Source organism: Sycon ciliatum, chromosome 1 (assembly GCF_964019385.1).
Source record: "Sycon ciliatum chromosome 1, ocSycCili1.1, whole genome shotgun sequence".
Lineage (NCBI taxonomy): Eukaryota > Metazoa > Porifera > Calcarea > Leucosolenida > Sycettidae > Sycon > Sycon ciliatum.
Window position 1 is genome coordinate 60,697,958 of NC_088643.1, and position 24,117 is coordinate 60,722,074.

General features: G+C 46.2%; 1 protein-coding gene and 2 long non-coding RNA genes across 8 annotated transcripts in view; 2 read left to right on the forward strand and 1 right to left on the reverse strand.

The window, feature by feature from the left end:
• Positions 1-2,998, forward strand: part of LOC135804696 (CUB and sushi domain-containing protein 3-like) — a 23,969-nt gene extending 20,971 nt beyond the window's left edge. For 4 of the 6 annotated variants that reach the window (XM_065318626.1, XM_065318628.1, XM_065318627.1 and 1 more), the window contains 2 exons: positions 1,188-1,383; positions 2,116-2,998. In XM_065318626.1, the coding sequence (XP_065174698.1) occupies positions 1,188-1,252 (65 nt within the window). In that variant the 3' untranslated portion in view covers positions 1,253-1,383; positions 2,116-2,998. Of the gene's footprint in view, positions 1-1,182; positions 1,384-2,115 lie in introns of all 6 variants that reach the window. The other 2 variants (XM_065318629.1, XM_065318634.1) reach the window with 1 other exon arrangement.
• A 1,911-nt stretch (positions 2,999-4,909) lies between these two features.
• On the reverse strand, positions 4,910-14,782 carry LOC135804697 (uncharacterized). The gene is made up of 4 exons (XR_010551076.1): positions 14,465-14,782; positions 10,437-10,505; positions 6,482-6,541; positions 4,910-5,728 (listed from the first exon to the last, which is right to left on the reverse strand). It is a non-coding gene; the product is annotated as an uncharacterized LOC135804697 (long non-coding RNA).
• Positions 14,783-15,236: 454 nt separating this feature from the next.
• LOC135807050 (uncharacterized) lies at positions 15,237-20,586 on the forward strand. The gene is made up of 2 exons (XR_010551431.1): positions 15,237-15,710; positions 19,631-20,586. It is a non-coding gene; the product is annotated as an uncharacterized LOC135807050 (long non-coding RNA).
• The last annotated feature ends 3,531 nt before the right edge of the window (positions 20,587-24,117 follow it).

The following is a 24,117-nucleotide window of genomic DNA, read 5'->3' on the forward strand; positions in this document are numbered from 1 at the left end:
ACCTGTTGTGCAATGGAGCTGGCCTAAAAGCTGCTCGCTCAACAGCGGTGTTGCATGGCATAGAGAGAGATGGCAAGCCGCCTCGGCATATTCGCGGATAGAGCTTTTAGTAGAAAGGAAAAGGACATATGGATACGAGTTAAGAGTAACTGCCCACCACTGTAACTAGATACTACAGTAAAAAAAATGCAACAACTAGGCACAAAACTAGCTTGTGCTCATTTTTGTTGCGCTTACCTTCCCCTCTTTGGTCTCTCCTTTTAACCTTGAACCTTCGAAGTTGGAAGGCTGGACAGAGTGCTTAGACATTCGACGACCTGACTCCTAGCTTCAACACATCTCTGTAGCGCTACCCAAAAGCCTTCCAACTTGGAAGGTTCAAGGTTAAAAGGAGAGACCAAAGAGGGGAAGGTAAGCGCAACGAAAATGAGCACAAGCTAGTAGTTGAAGCTACAGTCCCACAGGAACAAGAAATGTTGATTGTTACTGGACGATGACGAAACCAGTATTACCTTTCCCTCTTTGGTCTCTCCTTAACCTTGAACGTTCCGAGTTGGAAGGCTGTTGGTTAGCACTACGGAGATGTGTTGAAGCCAGGAGCCAGGTCGTCAAATGTTTTAGTGCCTAGTTGTTGCACTTTCTGACTGTATTTAGTATGTAGTGACAGTTACTCTACACTCGTATCCATACGTCCTTTTCCTTTCTACATTAATTTTATTATTGCCATATTGGCTCAACATCGGAGTTTCAAAGAGCTTTTAGTGGACGACTTAATCCATTTTCGGCAATAGTTACAACGATCAAAGCAGTCATATTGTAGATCAGGCTATGCTGTGGGTAAGTGTACTACTGGCCTTCTATGGCTTATTGTTTGCCAGCGAGTATTTAGCATCATCTACTAGTATTCACTCGTGTGACAGCCAAAGAGTATTTGTGTGGGAGGCTGGGAGTCTCGCACCTGACTTGGTCACGTTGCGCCTGAAGGTCACTAAGACGCGGCCATATACGGTGGAGCCGTCGCAGTTCCATCTACTGTCGACGAAACATGCCCGGTATTGGCTATTCTGGTACATGACAGCCCATGCCTGTAGCACTAAGCCTGTGTTCACTTTTGTCAAAGGGATCCACCTTACTCGGCCTTATTTAAATAAGATACTCTGTCACGCTCTCAACTGTTATCAGGTTAGCTCCCGCTCCATGCCCATTGTTGGAGCGACAGTCCTGGAATCCAGAGTTGCAAGTGAGGTGGTGATACGGCAAGCAGACGGTGGCAAAGTACGGCTTCAAAGCTCTACGTCTGGCAAGTGGCCGGCATACCACCCCAATGGACATCGGAACAGTAAAAGTAGAGTAGCATCTCTACGTGACAGGGAATGAGCGCAAGTGAGTTATTTATTATGCTCTACTAATGTGCATTGATTCTGTGACTATAGTTGGTGTACAGATCTCATCACATGTGCCTTAGGTGGGATTTGCTATTGTCACTGGAAAATTGAGCCCTAACAAACAGTGTGATGGATGAATTTGACTCCAGGTATCTGCTTTTGGGAATACCATGTATGCATGTCTGGCATGCTGCTGCTATAATGTTGTGGCAGCAGCATTTTGGTGCGATGGACTGTTCTTGTAACGGTGTACCTACCCATTTGCTGTTGCCGGATGCCGTGTTTTGTCAGTTGTGCCTGTTTGAAGGTGCCAGGCCAGCTTGTGTTGGTGCGTTCCCGTTAAGTTGCCAGGGGACCCGTTTTGCTGTTGTGGGGCTGTGTTTGTATTGGTGTGTTCCCGTTGAAGTTGACGGGGCACCACGTTAGTGGATTGTGCCTGTTTGAAGTTGCCAGGCCAATCCTGTAACGCACACCCGTTTGCTGATAATTGGGGACATGTTTGTCAATTTTGTTCGATTCACATGGCTGCGCCAGTTGCCTTGTGCGGATTAGATCGTTATCTGGCACTAGTCTTGATCTGTTTTATTCAGATTCAGATCAGCTATTGTTCCTATACGAGAATCTGTGGGTGCACATCCAATTCATTTGCAGATTTGCGTGCTTCTCTGCAACGGGCGTTTACATGGTACATGGTGTGTGGGCGTATGTGTGGTGTGTTCATGCTGTACAGGCCAGTATTGCCAAGCACTGGGGACCTTTGGCAATCTGAAGAATGTTTTGTCCGAGAATCGATCCTTGGATCTGTGGCGTTGCAGTTGTGGTGCTCCCGACCCTCTTGCGCGATGGCGAGACTTGGCGAAAAGGTTCGAGACATACGGCATCTCAATATCTTCCACCACGATCAGTACATCAGCACTACCATTGAGCGTAGCGACATCAGCAATAGAAGACGCACATGATATCATTCCCCCTTAGCGAAGACCCGGGAATACCTGAGAAGATGTTAGCCGCGACTTTACTGGAAAAGTTGTCGGTGACAACGGTACTCCATATTTTAGCTGCATGCAATAGGTCTCTCAACAAGTGTACCCAAAGTTTTCAAGCTAATACACAAGCAAATTCACTAGGATCCGAGTATATTTTCCTACACCTCTCCCTGTTTGTTGTTGTTATTTCTGCATTCAAATTGTTTGTGTACCTCTACATTTATTACAGTAGAGCCACGCATCCACGACTGTTGTTTCCAAGGGGTCAGGCTCGTCAGTTATACAAAACCTTTCAGCAATCTGGCCTTAGGCTTAGTTCCTTGACTTTCATCTTCTTCCATTTCTTTCTTGGCTGTAGATATGTTGTGCCTGTTTTTATGCTGCCATGTTGCCACTTGGGGTTATACACCCGGTTTTTCCCTCATTCGTGCGTCCGTCGGCGCGAGGGTTTTTCCCGGCTGGCTCGGTCCAGAGAAATTAATCTGACGGTCCCAAGTGGTGCTTGTCCTGGCTTCTTTATGTTAGATGAATGTATTAATTCCTTCCTCCTGGGATCTGTCCCCCTGTTGTTGCTCCTAGTTTTCTTCTGCATTCCGGTTCACATCTGGCTGCGGCCTACTTCCCTCACTCTGTGTGCTCCTGCCTCTGTTGTCTGGGTCCATGTCGTTATGTCGGTGTATGTGGAGCGAGAAGCAGAGACTTGAGTCAATTGACACTGCGTTTCTTGGGTGTGGTGTTCCTAGAGGTGTACACGTACATTCCTGGGTCCCACGTTCTGTGTTGCCCGACAGTATTCGTGGTGCATCAACACTTTTTTAATTTTGTGCACTCATGAAAACCTGCCTGAGGCTGCAGAGTGTTGACTGTGTTTTGCTTAAAAAAACCATCATGTCTCCCCAGATTTTCTAGTCTGGCCCTGAATTTTGCCCCTCTTCGGTTTCGAAACCTAGTGTGGTGGAAAGCCTAGCAGTGTTGTGGGTGCATGTGTGTGTTTTGTACAGTGCTGGCCAGAGAAATCCAACCTCGTTAATAAAGTAGCGCCGCGGCTGAGAGCACAGACCGGTCCAGTATGTATACTACTAGGGCTGCGTAGCGCCCGGTGCAATTTTATTCATAAGGTTGGATTTCTTTGGCCAGCACTGTAGTTAGAAGTAGGTCCTCTAAGGTCCTCTAATTGTGCGCACTTGTGGTCACATTGGCAGTAGTGGGTGAGGGGTAGACTCAGTTACTACGAAGATGGCGTATACATGATGGTGTATACAGTCATGTAGTTGAATTTTACTTCGGGCTTAGACCCAGAGGTTCTTGCAATGATGACCCCGGGTTTATGTACATGTATCATTCAGCTACCGTTGTCACAATGGCACAATGGCACTAGTTGACACCTGTATAAGTGCAGGCTGTTTATCTAGCAATTTCCAAAATAGCACTCCGTACTTCGAGGCTGCAGCCGTTTTGCATGCAACGTTGTATGTGTTGATCGGTTGACAGCATGTGACAAAGCCAAGGACACACTAGTGTATCAGGAGCACTGTTTTTTAATGATAGCTTGCATAGACCTCGGTCCTACCGGTAGGACCATCATACACAGACATGCTGCATGGCCTCTGTTCTAACATTGACCTAAAACTTGACCCTAAGCTGTAGCTCAGGGGCTAATGAAGGAGTCCACAAATTTTAGACGTGATCGCACAAGGCATACTACGAAATTCTATGGTAACAGCCCATGGTAACCATGGAAACGGTGCATGGAATTATGCATTCCACTGCCTTGACAAGTTAATATAAACATTAGGACCTCACCGCGATTGATGTGCCATGGTCAAAATTCACTTTGGACAGAGTTGCTAGCGCACCAACAGGATTATGTGCGGCCATTTTGACAATCGATAAAATTGCGCATACGCAGTGCACTGGACATAGCCTTGCATTTTGCGCCATTACTTTGCCTGACAAAGACCTCATCTCCACAATTGTTTCAAGAAATTTCTCAACCAAAAGCCCTTTTGCACATTGATTTCTTGGGTCCTACCGGTAGGACCTGTGGTCCTACCGGTAGGACGGTATGCAAGCTATCATTAACACAGTGCGTCCCCCGCCTTGTAACATGCTGTCAACCGATCAACATGTTAATTTATCAAACAAGGCTTACCTATACCATTATACATGTAGGGCTGTGCATGCTTTCAAAATTCTTCCTTGTTGAAGTAGAATATCGTGCTCGTGGGGGCTTTAGTAGTTGCTTTGCCAGATGTTCTATGCGTATCTCAATGACTTATCAGTTTGAGCACTCGGGCGAGGCACATTCGGGCCTACACATGTAGCCTTGAATTCTGGCTTGGAGGCATTATTTATCTATTTTCATGGCTGCTAGGTTCATCCTTAGTTGAGAGTTATTTCTCCGTGATTCGCTGATGAGTCCACAAAGGACGAAACAGCTAGACAGTACTAGTGCTGTCCCCAGATCGTGTATTATAAATCCATAATACTGACGCTCAATCTCCGGACAGCTGTTTCGAACTTTTTAGGTCTCATCAGTGGAGCTCAGAGCGGGAGTTAAACATATGGCAATACGGTCTATATGAAATGAACAAAAAAAGCAATTTGAAAATGGCTCAAAGCATCAAAGTCAGCGAGCTATCTGCAAGACACGTACAAAGAGAGCTTTGCACGAAGGCAGATACATATTACATATACCTTTGACACTAACCAAAAAGAGTGCTCAATCAAGTCAACACAAGGCAGCGTAATGCGGTGATTGAGTCTATAAACAGCTATAGTGACATGTAGCCAGCCCCCCAGCACAATAAGATGACTTGCATCATGCTAAAATCGTTCACACAAATCTCTTATAATAATTATTATATAGATTGCAGGATAGGGTGGTTGCACCAGGAAGTGCTGTCTCTGCGATAGGGGGACCAGCTAAGATTGCAGTACAGTCGTCCACCATCAATCCAGCACTTCATTGGCCAATGCCCTCGATACACCAGCATGATTTCCGGGATTACCGTTCATCGACACATGTCCCCCCCCCCCCCCCCTCCAGTTCTTCGGCACCTGACCCGAGTTCTATTTGGGCCGCACTACTTTGTAGCAGTCATACTATAGTACTAGAACTGGATGCACGTGATATCCACTGGAATTGGCGCTGGCCATGAGCTGACCCACCGTCGTGCCTCCCAGTGTCAATTTTGCTTATGTGATCCTACCACAATCTGGAACATTATCAGTACTCGCCTCTGTTGACTTGCCAGCACTAGTTCTGGTGGATCCGGGCATGTTTCTGCCTTCTCTTCAGCATGTATTCTCCTGCAGGTGCATCTTTCACCTCCTTCTAATGCGTGAGCACATTTTCTGTGGAGATTCAACGACACATACACCAGAAAATACAGAACGGAACAGTGACTGCCAATGCAACACAAGTACCACATAGACCTAAAAACTCATAAGCACCCTGGGAGTTAGATGCATTTACGGGCAGTATGCCAGGATTTGCGCAGCTAATTTCAAATCAGATTAGCAATGCTGTGTGCTACCTAGGCGGCATCTTGGACTCAAAAACCAACCGATTGTGGTCCAACCCAACCGACAGCGTTGTTGGTGGGTTCCGATTGGCAGGTGCTGGATGGCCGTATGATCCATGCGTCCCCACAAGCAATGAGAAGTTAACAATGCCACTAAGGATATAATATCGCGGACAGCAGTACAATGAAACTGGGCCATTCGTTATCAGCAATATCAGGGGTATATCCCATCCGATAAGACGTACAGCTCGTGTATGGCGGACTTTACAGCAGGTCCCGACATAGCTTGCCCGGTGCCCTTTACTACTCCTGGGCTAGAACTGTTGTACAATATTCGAGAGGGTCTAGCCTAGTGAGTGTGAGCAGAACCTGGCAAACCAATCTCCAAGTGATTCACATGTTGGTATATTCTCCGTTATCATACATCAATTCCGAACAATTTGACACCCGAATATTCTCGCACCACTACTGCTGAAGTATTGACCACAAACCATGTTCCATTTGACTTACAAAAGGAACTTGCAAAAGGCATGAGAGCACTGGAATCTGTAAAGACTCTCGCATTATTAGCCACCATACATACCTTTCGGGAAGTCACGGCGTGTTGGAAGCAGAATGCTCGGAGAGCAGAGCTGAGTGAGATCTGCATACAGTAACACAGCGACAATGAATCACATGAACAGAAGGAAGCAGTCTTATCCGTACACATCTGAGTATGCGCTTATGGGAGGAAAATCCGTGCGACAAAAGAGGACCGTACTATGCAGGTGTATGTCGTACCCGGGTACGTACTAAGTGAGTTCCACCGTACGTATATAATTTTATTGCAATTGAATCACTTGACTGACTGGAGCCAAAAACATCAATTGGCACTTACTCCGGTTACCCGAATCAGGCTCCTATGTCCTCTGCCTTCATGATTGAATGTCCACTTCGTTTGAACAACGAACACAACAATCGAGGACGGCTTTGCAATGAAAATACAGCTATACTGGAGCTGAAAAAAGAAGAAAAAAACGTGCTCAGGATGAGACTCGAGTACACGCATACTCTCCCAGCAGGTGAAACGCAAATTTTTGTGAAAAATGCGTGTCGCCGACTGACCAGTAATTTCGCCTGACGTAGCACCTTATTAGGAGATGAGAGAGCAATGGAAACAAACATGATGACCAGTAAAAGCAAAAATCTGGATCATGACTTCTAATTTAGTTCTAAACGAAGCACAACGATAAAATGGGACATTTTCATGTCTGTCGGCAGGCCCTCGGAAAAGGTCAATTGTCGGCGGGTCGGGATATGCCTCCAAAATCTGCAGGCTACTGACATGTCGGCAGGTGTGGCAACACAGAGAGTGACTTCGTGAAAGTTTTACTCCGCTTCTGTCATCAGCCGATCGCACTCGCCGCAGATATCTCTGAGATGTTCTTACAAGTCGAGCTGCGCGAGACGGATCGCAAGTACCATCGGTTCATGTGGAGTGAGTCACCACAGGACCCAGTGGTGTTCTTTGAGTTCTGCCGGGTTGTATTCGGCATGCGTGCATCACCTTACCTCGCAGGAAGAGCACGGAAAGCAACGGCAGAGAAATTCAGTGGCGAGGCTGGCGCTGAGGTAGCAAAGGCCATTGATGACAACTTCTAAGTGGACGACTTGCTGATGTCGCTACCGTCAGTACAATCTGCAATCGTCACTCGGCGTGATCTTCAACAAGTTTCACAGCGTGGTGGTTTTCACTTGCGGAAGTGGATGAGCAATACGGAAGCGGTGTTGGATTCCATCCCACCGGAAGATCGAGCCAGCAACAAGATGATGACCAAAGCCAGCAGTGAACTGCCACCTGTGTCCATTCACCATCCGCAGTCGCGTTCTCTTCCAAACCACCTGCATCCGTGGAACAGACTGGGATAATCATCTGGACAGTGGTCAAGCATCAGAGTGGAAGCAATGGTTCTCAGAGTTCCCAAGTCTGAGAGATGTGAAGGCAAGCCGATGCTTCACTGAGATCAGTTCAGATCAGCCTCTGCACTCCACACTTTCACAAACGCGTCTGCATCAGCTTACGCCGCCGTGACGTACGCCCGACAAGAGCGTGATGACGGGACTGCAAAGGTGACATCAGCGCTCGCCAAGGCAAGACCAACACCTATCAAGCGCAAGACCACCCCATGCTGGAACTGCAAGGTGCAGTGCTAGGCACTCGGTTGAGCTGCTCAGTGGGTGAGGCACTTGATGTTCCTGTATCACGGCAGTACTTCTACACTGACTCGATGAATGTGTTGTACTGGGTAAGATCGCCCAGCAGGAAATTCAAGATCGAAGTCGGAAACCGCATCTCGGAGATCCAAGAGTTCAGTAATGTAAGTCAATGGTGTCACGTCAGCACCACAGTCAACCCTGCTGATATGCCAAGTCGAGGTGTTGGTGCGACACAGCTGGCCGGTGATGCAACATGGTGGACAGGTCCAGCCTTCTTGTCCAAGCCCACCTCCACATGGCCCAGTAAGTACATTGTGCTACCAGCAGAGCTTCCAGGTCAATTGAAACGAGAGATCACGATGGTGGCCACTACGCAAGAGCTGCCCACAAGCCGTCTTCATCCAGACCATTTCTCTTTCTGGGATCACCTCGTATGGATAACCACATGGTGCCGACGATTCGTCAACAATGCTAGGCGACGCAGCACGCAAGCCGCCAGTCCTGAGATTGCGACCAAGTCCATAACTTTACCAACTGGGAGAAACGTCTCCGTGCCAGAGTTGACAGTGCCCGAGCTATGGAGTGCTAAGTGTGTATGGATCAGCTTGGCTCAGCGAGAGGTTTATGGCAGAACGTTTGCAGATTTCACAGGAGGCAAGGGCCGCTCAGCATCCTCACCGCTACAAAAGCTTCAACCAGTACTAGACGCAACTAGTGGCGCTGGTGTTCTAAAGGTCAATGGGAGACTTCGCACTGCACACCATCTACCAACCGGCATTCGGACACCAGTAATTTTACCGAGAAGTCACAGAACAAGGCTAATCATCGCAGCAGCCGACGCAAACGCCAATCATGCCGTCGGTACGAACCACTCCCTATCACTGCTCGCTGGTGAATACTGGGTAGTCAAAGGCAATGCAGCAGTCAAAGAGCACAGGAGCAAGTGCATTCTCTGTCGGTAGCGCTACGTCAGGACGGCAACACCAGCAATGGCACCGCTGGTCCTTTTTCTTTCTATAAATTTATCCTTGGCTCTCCATCCGAGTCCACTGGTGTGAGTGTATGTGTATACGCCCGATTGTGAGTGAGAGCATGTACAGTATAGGCAGGGTTCTAGCCATGAAAATTTCAGTGGGGGTGGGTCAACCCATTTCTCCATGTTCCATTACTGCCTGGTTACACAAAATCCATCGTATGGGGGCAGTGAGCACCAGGAACGATTGATTTGTAGCCGCATTTTTGTTGTGTGAACTGAAAAAACCCACAAAAATCGAAAGATGAGTAAGGTGGCGTGCTATCAGGGGAGGGGGGGGGGGGGGGCTGCCCCTGTAACATTCCCTGACATTCCCTGTAACTGCCCCCTCTTTCCCTGAATTATTCCTCACGGGCTGCCAAGGCATACACAAGTTTACGAGACATAAGCTACACGCCACAGGTTGCCATGGTTGCATACAATGCCTGGCGGGTCCTTATGGCCCAGGCTTGTACGCTGCATGGTATTATTTTGACCACCGGCCCACAGTTACGTCGCCCTCGCTGCCAGGTAAACATGGCTGCCGGTTGTGGAGTTTATGTTCCCCTGCTTTCTCTTTCTTTTCTTGTCTTCTTTTACTTTCTTTGCAGTGTGTATGTGACTTGTGAGTGTTTCCTATTTACAATTGGTAAACTAACTGAGTGAGCGTTTTGTGAGTGATTGCCTCCGGGGCCAGCTACTACATGAGTGTTGTACATGCTGCTGCATTTGTGTCTCTTTGTCGTATCTGCTGTTGCGTTTGTGTCTCTTTGTTGTACATGCTGCTGCGTTGTCTTTGAATGCTTTGTACATTAGGCTGCACCGTCTTCTGTCCCCTCCGTATGCACTCTTTCTCGTCTTGTCCCCGTTGTATGCGCATTTTCTTGTCCTGTCTACGTTGTACTCGTCTGGTTGCCGTCTTGTCTCTGCCGTATTTGGTCTTGTCTCCGTCGTATTTGATCGTCTGCCGTCTTTGTCTCCCTTCCCGTTCGGGACTGGCTTTATTACGCACAGGCACCAATTTCGCATCCACCACCGCACTCTTCCTCACGTCTTCACAATATATTCCCTTGTCTGGTCTCGGTGTCAGTTGTCTCGTCGTCTCCTCAGAGAAGGAACTAAATTATACTGTCTATAAAACAAACAAATTGGCATTTTGTTGTGTGGCGCGGTCGCTTTGAGGAGAATAGTTCGTCCCATAAGCTAGACATAGAAACGTCGCATCAAGTTGACGACATAAGCAACCGAATGTCGACTACAAATAAACAGGTGAACACGTGAATAGAGAAGGGCATTGGACAGCAATAAGGTCACTTCATAATGCACACACCTTTCAGAATATCGGGTTGTAGAACGTGCTGATGGTGGCGCCATCTTTGACACCTGTGTCCACACGCACCTGTGCATAGACACGCAGCCCAAGCAAGTGGAAGCAGGCAATAATACATACAACTTCTGATCAGCGAAAGTGAGAAAACCGCAACTGAACACCCATGAGTGAAATGAAACAAAGACTCAAACTGCGATGTCACCATGGGATGTTACGACTGTGCGGAGACCTGAGAATTGGTCGGTGCATACTTGTAATTTCTACATGAATTGTCCAATGAGCTCTCTGCGCATATCAGCAAAGCAGATATTGGACTCTATCACGATGATGCCGGGCCTCGCTATCCTAGAGAACACACCTGGTCCGGTCACATCCTGTCAGACAAAGTGACTCCATCAACAATAGATAGGAGCTTGTATCTAAGCGTTGTCATGAAAACTTCCATTCTCATAACTTTCCCGGCAAAACCATGTGAAAATAGCTTTATTCCTGAAGCTATGCAACCCATATTGCCTAGATCGTTAGGGGTATGCGAATATACGTGATCGTTGCATGTCTGGAAAGTGCACAAGCGCAGACTACAGACACTGCAGGTCAGGGGCGTCTGACACGGTACAGTCACTATGGCAGGGCGCGAAATAACGGTTGGACATGGGAAAATGTCCGACCGTTTACGGTCAGTTTCCAGATATTTTGTACACACCCGGACAAAGTGTCCGCGCACTTTTTTGCAAAGTACAAAAAAGAAAAGGCACGTCAATCCTTTGTCTCATAGTACTAGTCATTAGTGATGTCGTCTGGCAAGAGTAAGCCAAGCACCGCTGATGCGGGTGCTCCTCTTGGAAAGAAGCCCAGAGGAGTCAAGACGACCACTTGTGACAAGTGGGTCGCCAAGTATGATAGGGAGCTTTCAACTTCTGTTTGGCTGAGCTATGAGCGCAGTCCCTCAGATCGTAGCGTTGTCGAAAATTTGAAGTGTAAGATGTGTTCCCGTTTAGTTGATAAAATTCGCAGCAGCAAGAATTTTTCTGACTCCTTCGTCGTTGGCTCAAGGAACCTGAAAACGTCAGCCTTCAAAGATCATGCTGCTTCTGAAATGCATCGCCGTGCCATGGCATTGTTTGGCAAGGAGCAGTCAAGCGGAAACCCAATAGAGTATGCGCCAATCGCTCGAGCCTTGTGCAAACTTGACGACGCAGCAGCAGCCAAAGCTTGCAGTGGTAAAACAGTAACAACAATTTTAATAATGCTCTTTTCACGTCGTGATAACATTTCGATGGTATTAATTCTACATTGAACATTGTGTGATTTGATGTGAAAATTTGCATGTGCGGACATGTCCGGCCATTTTTGCAACTGGCAGGACATTGTATCAGACCTCATTTTAATCCTTAGCGCATGCCCTGCTATGGTATTGACCGTACCACTTTTTGCCACAGGTACCCCGTGAATTCATAAAAACAGTCATCTGGGCTATAAATGTTCAATTTTTTTGGCTCAGCCACCCCTCCCACACAAGTAAGCTGTACTTCAGATGGCTGGCCGTACCACACTAAAATACCTTCCGACGCCCCTGCTGCCGGTATTGAACAATTCTACTATTGAGTGCAAGTTGCATTGACTCGACCGGTACAATACCTGTAGTTATTGCCCTGCAACAGTACTTTTTTATTGTCTTGCACTGACTTGCAGCTTCAACTGCCATTCCAGGAGTTAAACTAAATTACTGCAGTCTTCCTTCATACTAAGAGTATATAAATATATTCTTGTTTAAACTTTAAACATTCACTGGCTTGAGGGACCTATAAAAACAGTTAAAAAGAGTACTCGATAGCTCGCTCGTTAGCACAAAAATCAGTTCGCTACTGCTTTGTTTCTACCCTTCTGACTTATCACAAGACTGTAGGCACGGAGATGACCAATCGCATTGCACCTAGCTGGGCCTAGATGAGGCGATCAAAGCGTGCTAAAAGAAGTAGAACTCCATATTTAGTGGAGCGGGTTTTGAATTTCCCATCAAAGCACGCGGCCCGGGCGGGCTTTGATTTTATGATCAAAGCCCGCTCCACCAGGGCTTTGATTTATTTAGTGATCAAGCTCGTTTTTTTACTCGACTCGGGCTCGAGAAGGTTGAGAGTCGTGCTTTCAAGCGCGATAGTAAGATCGAAGTGTGTGTTCTTGTCAGAAATCGAATCAAAACAGTCGTGTTCATGTTCTATCAGCCAATCACAGCCCTTCGCGAAGTATTTACAAGTTCGATATATATGAGTTTCAAGCGTGGGTGCATGTCAGAAATGTAATCAAAACACTCTTACTCGTGTTCGATCAGCCTACATCACAGCCCTTCACGCTTCGCGCGGCGGGCTGTGATTAGGCAATCTCACACTCGTACTCTTGCTTGATTCCATACAAAAGCAAACAGCACATAACACAACAGGACTTGAGTTTATCTGATGTTGAACTAGCTTACAAGTTACAAAAAAACATGTAATCAAGGAATACAAAAGATCACAAGTTCAATAAATGCAGAACATACGCATACACTACGGCTGCCCAACCTGCCAGGCGTGACCTACGTGTATCTAATGTGCGCACTGCACAGTATGCATTACTGAGTCTGTGGTATGTATTCACCACAGTTAGAGTAAGGGTTTCTAGTACTTTCTACTCTACTTTCTTCAAAGTATCCGGTTACCGCCCCTTTCTCTGTGAGGCCTCGAATGAAGAACGACAGGAAAGACTTCAAAAGCAAATTCTGCGTGCCATAACAAACGAATCGAAAGAGAAGACGAAGCCGTGAATGGAGTTTTATTTTGTTCTCCGTAAATTTCTCACAGCTTGCACAAAGCGCTCCATTCTGAATTTCCGACTTACGCTATGGCCAATTTGGTGTGGGTGAGCTCCCACACCCTGTTCTTGACCAGTCAGATAATGTGAGCCTGCGGGTCAATAAAACGCACGTAAAGTATACACGGATTTAACTCAATTATTTGCGACTAAACCTCCCTGATATGAAATTCAAGCCTGCTAAAATTCAACTCAGTTTCAACGCCTTGTTTGCAATGCTCAGATACACAAAGTTGGCATGGTGCGCATTACTTGCCAGTTGACACTCAAATTCAGCTGTTTTGTCAGGTGCTGCCTACGGTATATAAAAAAAGCTGAAGAGATGAAACCCTTCTGTTGGCTCCCGATTTTCACGGTAGTACGGTTTCGCTCCCGTTCCCGGGCTCCATATTCGACGCTGTTGATCATACCGTTCTGGCAATATATATGGTCGCAGTGAGGCCATGAAGCGTTACATTGGCACATGTTTACCGCATGCAGGGCGTTACATGCAAAGTCGCACAGGAGCCGTTACACAGGTTTCTATATTGCCGCAGTCCTTTTTTTGCCACGCGGTACACGTGCTTTCACAGTTTTCAGGCTTTGCAGTGCAAACTGCAATGAAAAGATCGCCGCACCCCGCCGGACGCGCGTTACGAACGCAACGAAAATTTGTCGCACTAGCATGGTCGCGCGTTACGCCGCACCCCCCCCCCCCCCCCCCCCCCCCCTGCGTTACGCGGCAACATATATTGCCAGTACGGTATTCGATGCTGTTGTGTTTATTTTTATTTTTTTACGCTGAAGTGCACAGTCCAACAGAGAACGTCAAGAGAAAACATAACCAAGGGGAAGAACGGGGCAATGCAGAAGGGAGCCGGAGCAGCATGCTGATGAATTGAGCCTACCTCCCCCGACCATGGCTCGCAGGTTTAGCGGCAAGACCGAGCATCATCTACCCAAACAGAATACTATAGGAAATAAGTAGGCATGTGTGATATAGAGGAAGCAAAATGAGATGGTGAAATGGCTTCTATTTGGTAATAGAAAACGCGCAGCCGCTCTTCACCTCTTTCTTTTGTGAGTTTCTGGGAACAAATTATCTCTTAGTACTCTGGTATTGAGGATGTTCGGCACCCCTACTACTTGCAGCAATAAAAAATAACAAGCTAGTTACTGCTTACGATTTTCCTACAACTTACCGCTTCTCAGTGCGCCCATACGAGTGTTTTCTCCTCATTCTCTGCATCCTTTACCCCAGGAGTCTCGTCCATCAGGCTCAAATGCTTGAGCACGAGCTCCGGATAGCGGAAAATAGCTCGTCGTCCATTAGCGGCTCTAATAGTACCTGGTCTGTCTAGCAACTGCAACCATGATCTTTTTCCAGGAGGGTAAGGGTTGCAAACCCAAGGAGACTCTAAGCTTCGTTTATCAAACCAAACAATTGCCCTAAAAAATGGAAGAGGAAACAAGTGAGCGAGCTGGTCTGAGCGCGCTACTTTTCAAAAAATAGAAGCTGAAAGCCATCAAAGTCAAAGCATTCTAGTTCTGGCTAGCGCGTTTGTGTATGTCACGAGCGCTAGCGCGCTAGTCGCAGCAAACGCTCGCAGGCCAGAGTTAGCGCTATTCGTGCTGTTTGCCGCACGCGGCAGCTGGATGGATCACGTGACCCAAGCTGACGAATAAGGTCCGATGGTTCAGCTACATTGAGCCACAAGCGTTTCGGATATGGTGTCAACAACGAGTTGTAAAATATTGGTATTTTAGGACTCCCTGCCCTGAAGACGAGCACAGCGCCGTGGATCGAGCTGATCCGGCCGCGCCGGCCTAGCGTGCTTCACTTTCTGGCCGAGGCAAACATCGTCCGCGTGCGCGCTTCCCGTGTCCTCTCCCGGGCTTTTACGACTCCCTGCTTCACACCAGCGGAAGGCCGGTCTCGGAGGTATATTATGTATCAGATTGCAACGACCAGGAGGCTCTTAGTAGTGGCTGCAAATGACCGATATCCGTCACTTGCAGCTGTGCATCAGAGACCTGTAGCTGGCCTGAAGAGTTGTAAAATTACTCCTTCGTAGCCGGGAGAGTCAGAGCGAGGGCGATTCACGGCTTGGTCAAAAAACTGTCGGCCTGGAACGTAAACGTGGATCTGCCGACACAGTTCACCTGGTTCACACGCCTGACCTGGCATGCTGCCTTGCGTGAAAGGAACATTTTTCCGAAAGCAAGCTTCTTCTCCAAAATTCGAAATTTCTTTCCAAAAATGCCGTCGTCCTTGACCTCGAAGCTGAATGTTGTTAGGACAGAAAATTAGCGAAGATGTAGCCGACCCATTCTGGCAAGCCGTGTGCCCTCTGGATATGCAGTTGTTCGCCATGGTCAACAATCTTCTTCTCCTTCGTTCGTACTTTCACTTTCCTGACCACGAATATAAGCGGTACCCATGCTCAGGTTAGTGTTTATTTGTCTGTCTATGCAAATACATGTAATACAATGTACTGTTCGTGCTGCAGGCACTGGCCGATCATGGAAATAGAGGAAGCAGCCAGCTTTCTTTGAATTCTCGTGCTTTCAACAAAAATATGTACACACTTTCCTTGGCACCTCTTTCCCACCGCCACCATGCATGCACAATCGAGCTTGCTTTAATGCCCTGCAGTGCAGAATGCTCCCACCACCGCAACTACCACCGCCGCCACCACTACCAGCAGCAGCAGCACCGTGACCACCACCACCACCACTGTGACCACCACCACCACCACTGTGACCACCACCACCACCACTGTGACCACCACCACCACCACCACCACACCACCACTGTGACCACCACCACCACCACACCACCACCACACCGCCACCACTACCATCACCGTGACCACCATTATAGAAGCATTGTCGTGCACGGCACGTCTGCAAGAGAAAATAATAGTATGCCAGTGCTGTAATGCCCTGCAGTGCAGTATGCTCCCGCCACCACCACCACCACTAACGTTATGGAAGCATTGTCACGCACTGTACATCGATCCACAAGAGAAAATAATGCCAGTGACTTACTAGCACCTCCATGCTGCATGCGGACCTGGACACAGCACTGTTCCCTCTGCAGGAAAGGGGGGGGGGTATTTCATTGTCCCTGCCTGAAGTAATAATGACTACATGACATCATATCCAGCTAACTTTGCCGGTAACGAACGACCCTTGATCGGGCATGAGAAAAGTGTTGGTATTTGGGAGTTGTCGTCATTCACGGGGTTGAAAATATACGGCTATATTGTTACTAGGTCTGAAGATAGTGTCACTATCCGTGGGTTGTTATACCCGTGGTTGACTGCAGATACGTTTGGATTATTCTATGAGTATATGAAGAGTCTACGTTAAATATTTTCCTGAGGACATAGCACGAGGAAATTATGGGGAATGCAGTACATGTATAGAATGGTGCAATCCATTTCTCCCAGGGCACTTTCCCAAGACTCCTTCTAATATTCACTCTTGGCGCGACCCTTGTGAACTGAGCGGGGTGTATCGTTGAATATACCACTCTCAGAACGTCTACTGATTGGCTGAAATCGCCCAATTCATACCGTTCCATGGATCAATGCATGTCAGGGAGTCGTAGCACCCAAGGAAACAACACGAGATCATGATACCCAAAATGATGTACTGTAAAAGCGGAAATTTTCAGTGGTGTTTTATTTTCGGTAACTTCGGTGCCGACAATTTTTACCGAAAAAATGCACCGAACTTTTTCGGTACTACTTAGTGGTACTAGCACCCTTACCTGGAAAGCGGGTATTACCGAAAATTTCCCTCCACCGAATCGCCGATTTTGGAGAATTCCGAAAATATTACACCACCGAAAATTTCTGCTTTTACAGTACACAGATTGGATCCATGGAGATTCTACATGATCTGTGGTTTATGCAACTCGTGATTGCGGACTTGACCCACTGGCCCCAAGCATGGGTCAGTCAAGCGATGCTATATGCGAGCATGTATGTATCGCACTTGCCCCTAAGGCAGTTAGGGCAACTGTCACTGGCAGCCCAGGGTTGAACCCACATTATTGATTTTTGAAATTTTCTAGGGTGACACGAAAAGCTTCATGCACTGGGTGGTCACTCTCTATTCATGTATACCACTCTGCTAATAGTGCATAGAGCTCTCTTTTGAGCTGCCCAGCTGGCCCTCGTTATGATTTAGGCTGAAAGTCTACCGTGCCGTCTCCCTTATGCTATGACTTTATAATGCATATGTACAGAAGAAAAATCCCGGGACTCCGTTGATGAAATTCTGTTTTGTCAAGTGGGCATTTTTGATTATTGTGAATGGCGTGTAGTGCCATAGTACAGTTCCTTTTGCTACATAACGTTTGCACAAGTCACCTTTCAGCAATTGAACTAGGAAGATCTATGTCTCTGATCTTGTCATTTGGCCCGGCTGGTGCTGTGCACTAACAACCATTGTCAGGCACCCTCGAAAGACCAACAGCGATGAGTTCATGACCCAAGCATTATTTGGGCCGTTAAGTTGACTAAACGGGAGTGTAGCAAGCTTTGATCGGCGTGCTTGTGAAATGTTGTCCGAGCTGAATAAATTCTATCTCCTGCGGTTTAGTACAACAGTTTCACACCTAATACTGTAGATTCGACGTCTCCAAGAAAAACCTCCATGGAGACTGGAAACTATAGCAGATCATAAATGATGCAGCAGCTCAGCTGATTCCTCAGCTCGTGTCTAGGTTCATGTACTTTGGTAAACGTGTTGTGGCAGACTCCATGTGCAAAGCTGCATACTCTTGGGGTTATTGATTCTTGCTGATAATTCCATTAACGTCATTGCATAGATATGAACATCATAATAATTGAATGTTGGCAAGACCCAACAAGGTGTCCCTAATGACTTACATCAGATCTTCACAAAATGCACATACTGTAAGACATGATTAATTTTTATAATATACAATCATGTCTTACAGTATATATTATAATAACGAGGAAGCAAATCTAACGTTTTAACGGATGACATTTCTTCGTTATAATAGATCCGTTGAGGCCGTACTGCTTCATATATGCTGTGTGTGGATATGGCAGAATACTGCAAAATTGTTAACATATCTTCTCGTTAACCTATGAATTTTGGACAATCGTTAAATTTGCGACTCGTTATAACAGCGTGTCTTACAGTACATGTACATCTTGAAAAGTCATATTTTGGTTTCACATACACGTCACATTTCTATCACAGAGATCAGTAGCCATGGGCCATTGGTGGCAATACTGGTAGGAGTCGCCCGAGGCTTAGCCAATAATTTCCGTTCTATACCCAATATACATACCCGAACTGGGCAAAAATCTATCCCATTCCTTGGTGCTGACCCCTTTGATGCGCCCCCGAATCCCTTAGCATTATTAGTACCTCCAATTCATTTCATCATCAGCTCACCGCATGCTCAGTACTGTGTTGTAAAGTATGCAAATTGCCGACGCTTTTAAATTGCAGCCTCCCCAAGGCAAAAACACATCTCGGCCACATTGAAATTTCAGCCTGTGCTGCTGATGCCTGTATACACTGTCACATTGAACCTTGCAAAACAAATTTTAGGCTACAAATGCCCAGTAAATAAAAGGGGAGAAGGCACTGAACGAAGTGTCAACCTACGAATACAACCTACGAATACAACCTCAGTGCAACAACATGCTCTTTCTCTTTCTGCTTGTGTAAGCAGAAAGAGCACGTTGTTGCACTGAGGTTGTATTCGTAGGTTGACAGTTCGCTCAGTGCCTTCTCACCTTTGGTTACGTAATCTTGTTACCTTTTGCGTTTCCTCTAGTAAATAAATGACAACCGCTCTATTCAGTTGCTATTCACTCCTGGCGCATGCGCTGGACGCAAAATTCTTTTATTGGTGATGTCGAAAAAGTATGCGGTTGTCAGTTGACAAACCCCTTTTATTTACAATTCAGTTGCGTGATGTCCACCACTTTCCGAATTAAAAATGCACAGGCCGATATTAGCCGAAAATAAAATATGCGCCGAATATGCAGTACCTTGCGCACTCTGTTAGAAGACATTAGGGCTACTGGTAATGAATGCTCAAGAAAAATGATGAAGTACAGTAATACAATACTATAGGGAGTTCATTTGGCATGAATGCACCAAGCCAACTCTCCTATACAAACAGTATAGTGTTGCTGCCAAAAAATATGATTAGCTAAAGTTGCCTTTTTGCATTATTATGGTTGAACTTTTTTTCCTGTAGCCTCGTTCCCATGCTGTGGATTTAATCACGAAATTTGTTAGCAAGACGAAGAGGTTTTATGTGAGCTTTAATTATTCTACCTGCACTTGCTTTTATCTTTTTTGTGCAGGACTCTGAGAAGCTGGAGGGACCCCACAAACCTCAAGCATTGAGGATACAACTTTTAACCAAGAACCAGGCAACATGATGTGCATGTATCACGTTCGCTGTGATTGCATCATTTCAGGGTACACTGACAACATACTAGTACTAGTAACTAGTCCTTGATTAGCAGCAGTGGCCTGAATTATTGCCTGGCCGCTATTCATATAATCCTTTGGTGCTTACTCATCGCCTTGTTCTGTCTCTAAAATGGCGTATGGGTGTTCTGAGGCTTGTAATATTTGCTCAAGCCGCGCATTGGCATTGGTGCATGTCAGTAAATGCCAGCCACTGCTGCCTAGCTCAACATGTTTTGTATGATGTAGAATGCGCTCTGTGTATCTACAATCGAGTGACCTGCTTGTGTGGGCTAACTGTAACTACACCAACAGTTGCACTAGTATGTGCACTGTGCTGGCACAGTGTATCATACTCAGTCTTGTCACTTCTTCTCCCACGTTTACTGTATTGTTTAATTCACTGTACACATCTTGCCCAGCTCCTCTAAGGCCACACAGAATTAGTTTGTTGTTTTGGGCCACTACACTCAGCTGGTGTAAGGTTGGTCTGCTTCTCTCTTCCTTCTCTTCGACGTGTCCAGCCAATCATTCATGTCAAGCTTTGCATAACTTAGATCACTGTATATACAGTCACCTGGCTGGAAACGTCCATGGCTGCAAAATCCCATCTTTCTTGAGGGATCCCATTTTATAGAGTGGACGACATTCACTTTCCTGATAGACTCACCTCAGATGTTGGTACACTGTATTGTACCCATCCCTGATTTGTACATGCACCACTTTTTTGGCAACTCCGAACAGTGAGAATGTCTGCTGTGGATAGTTCTCATGCTTTAAACTCATTCGTAAACAAGTACGGTATAATACCACCAAAATGTAGTTCATTACAAGTCGTCGATTATGATCCTTTGTTGAGACGAAAGCTTCGGGACCTGGGAGTACTTGTGACATACCCATATCATACTCTCTCAGGTTCTGAAGCTGTGTGCTGTGTGCCAGGGGTTATGGCGATCGAGTGCATGTATGTTCAGATAAGGGCTTGGGAAAACACTCATCTAAAACATACTCATTTCCTCATGCATACTTTCATTTCTCATTCTTTTTGGCACACACTCCAGCTCCTCGAAATTATCATGGGATGCATGTTGATGACAGCCTGCTGCCATGCAGCCTGAGCAGTTCGGACAATCAATCATTCGGATAATCAGCATTCTATATTACTACAGTTGTAGCAGCTGTATTTCATGTACTGTACTACAGTAGAGTCAGGTGCCGAAGAACGTGTTGCCCAAGAATGTCCAGCCTGAAATGCTAAGAACACCACCTTAAGTTTAAAGGAATGGCGGTGTTGGTTTTCCGGTAGCTTTCGGGATACATAATTATGATCCTAACATGATTGTTTCTAAGAACATGCTACAAGAGCGCAGCCGGATGGCTGAAAAATAAGAACACCCCAGGCTAACCTCTTGGACACAACGTTCTTGGACGCTCGACTCTACTGTAGTATGGAAGAACACTCTTCGGCAGGGATGTTACATGTTAGAAATCATGCGTACAAGATGCCTATTTAAGTCTGCTCTTCTTTTATGACAAGCTTTGGCATGCATACAGCTCTTAATAAATCCCAAAGGTGGAGTGCAATGACATGTTTAATAAGTCCCAAAGGTGGAGTGCAATGACATGCATTTGGAACCGTGATCACTAAAATCCTGCGCTTACCGGTAATTCTAAGATTTAGAACTATAAGTGATGTTGCACACCAAAGAACGTCATTCCGAGGGCCTAGGCCGGGGGCGTTCTTGGAAGAACATCATGCTGGATTGTAGATAAACTATATAACCCGCATGTGTGTGATAACAAAAGCTGTGTTACAGTGCGGAGAAACTAGTATAACATACTAATATCACCAGTAGGTTTTCTAAACTTCTTGTTCTATACTGGAGAATATTCCAGCGAGTGAATCCAGAGCAAGTGCTATGGAAATGGACTAGCGAGAGCTCACAATAGCCAGACAGACCCACGAGTCCTTTCTTGAACCGAACAATAATCATCTATGGCATTCAACATGCAGTTTGGGAAGCCATGCAGTCCTGGGACAAATATCCAAATGCATTCTTGTCTCCAGACCAAACAATGATTGTTATCATATTTGACAATTTCCAACTCTACGACCACCATGCCAGCTCAAGCAAAAAGAAGCAAAGGAAGACGGAGATTTCTACTTGTGCAGCCATTCAGGGAGGAGCACGAAGGCTGTTTCAACATTACATGATTCGACCCTGCCACGCACTTTCCAAAAGTGTACTTATCACACACCACGTGAACTCTTAGGCTGTTTGCAGTGCGATATACTTACATGTGCATGCCCTTGCCACACATTCACACTCCAGTACAGAACATAATTATGCAAATATGTAATGCACATAATGTAACATTCTACGCTTGAAAGCAGATCAGCATTCGAACTTTTTCATTGCCTTCAGGCTGCAACAGCATATTGCAAGAGGGCACAATGGTCCAACCCAACATCTTCCAGTGAACACCATCGGCCATGGCAGTACAGACCATCTGACATTCACTCACACCACCCACATAGAAGAGAAGCAATGTTGATATTTCATAGTTAACACGTTGCAAATACTACTGAGGGTGCATATAGGCAGTACACCAGGTTCAGGATGCATTGATCCATTCTTCTGATTCAACTACCTTAGCTGCTCATTTGATCTATGGCTATGCATGCTGTCGTCAGTGAGCCACATCATTGCGAAAGACTGATGACGGAGAGATCATTGCGCGTGTGTAGTCACAATACTAGCAGAGAAATACGTTTGGCAAATATAGGAATACTGTGGATAAAATTGTACACAATAACCTGCCTTGAAGCAAATCTCAGAAAGAAAGCGCTGTGCAGATGCATGTCAGCCGCTTCAAATTCAGTCACTTCGTGAGATCCAATATTCTTCCAACTGTACTGTTCAGCCTTCGGTGATCCACAGAGACAGACAAACAATCTGTTCTGTCCTTCCACATGAGAAACAGAGAGTGAACATGTTCCAGTTCATTCCAGTATGAAGGTGGCGGATACAGGCAATGAAAGTCATCGTTGGGCCAACATGACCAGCCTTCAGACATGAGTTCTCAGAGACCTTCGCTCATGATAATGGTATTCACCCTTGGCTACAATCCTGCAAAACACGTGAAAAGATTGCAGCAAAACAAACTGGATGTTATAAAGAAGCAATTTAGGAAAACTGAGCCTATCGTATTTGTAGTACAGTGAAGCTAAGATACAACACCCAGCAGGCAGGCAAACTTGCTAATATCCGATGAATTAGCATGCCTAGTCATGGCACACCGGGTACAAAATAGGCAACCAGCATAACGTTTCCACCAGTATTGATAATCTATCGTAACGTTATTATCAAACTACATAACTGCTAAGAATGTGCAACTACTAACATAAGGTGCGATCGGCTTCGAAATCCAATGATTATGAGCAAGCGCGCATATATTTCTACATGTGCCATGTAGATAGAGTGTTTCATCAGGTTCAGTAGGCATGGATCCACAGTTCATTGTTCTGCTTCAACTACCGTAGCTGTGATGTACAAGTTTTGATCTCTGGCTACGCATGATGGTATTAATAAGCCCAATGGCCCACAAAAACCGAAGTGATGAAACTTTCTGCCATGGGCAGAGGGATCATCGAGTTGCCCACTCTTGGTTATGTACTCATGCCATTACCAACTATCAGTGCACAAGTACTGCTACGCCCTCACTATGATCAAGAGTACATAACCAAGAGTGTGCAACTGCCTGCACAACCTCTATGCTGTGCTGCGACGGCAGAACTTCACATCACGTGACATGGTTCAAAAGGTTATGCTGGCAAACAGTGCAAAGTGACCACAAGAGAGTTGTACCCAAAGCTGGGCTGCGTACAACCCAGTATCTATCATGCACTAGAGTGCACGGGTTCATCACGTGATGTGAAGTTCTGCCGTCGCAGACCCCATAGCTGGAGTTGCACACTCTTGGGTTATGTACTCTTGCTATGATCCATTGCAACAATATCACCAGGCACATGCATGCTACTGCACCCATTAAACCAAGAGTCGCAAATAGGAAAATCTTTGCTGTGAACCACAGCTAGCTATAAGGTGCTTTGAGTCCATTTTTGCGGGAAAGTTGCACTGCATGATGCACAATACCACATTGAGCGAAATTCTTTTTTTCACATAGCATGAAGTGTCTCTCGAGAAATGCAATGCACAATGCATAGCACATCGCAGAAAAATCTTGTATTGCACCTGTAGTCTAAAACTGCTTGCCAGCCAGAGCTCTTGAGTCACATGCACCAGCATGCAGGAAGTGATGCCCATCACGTGTCACCCAACCTAGAAGTGAAGCTGGACTCAATTTCCCGTGATAC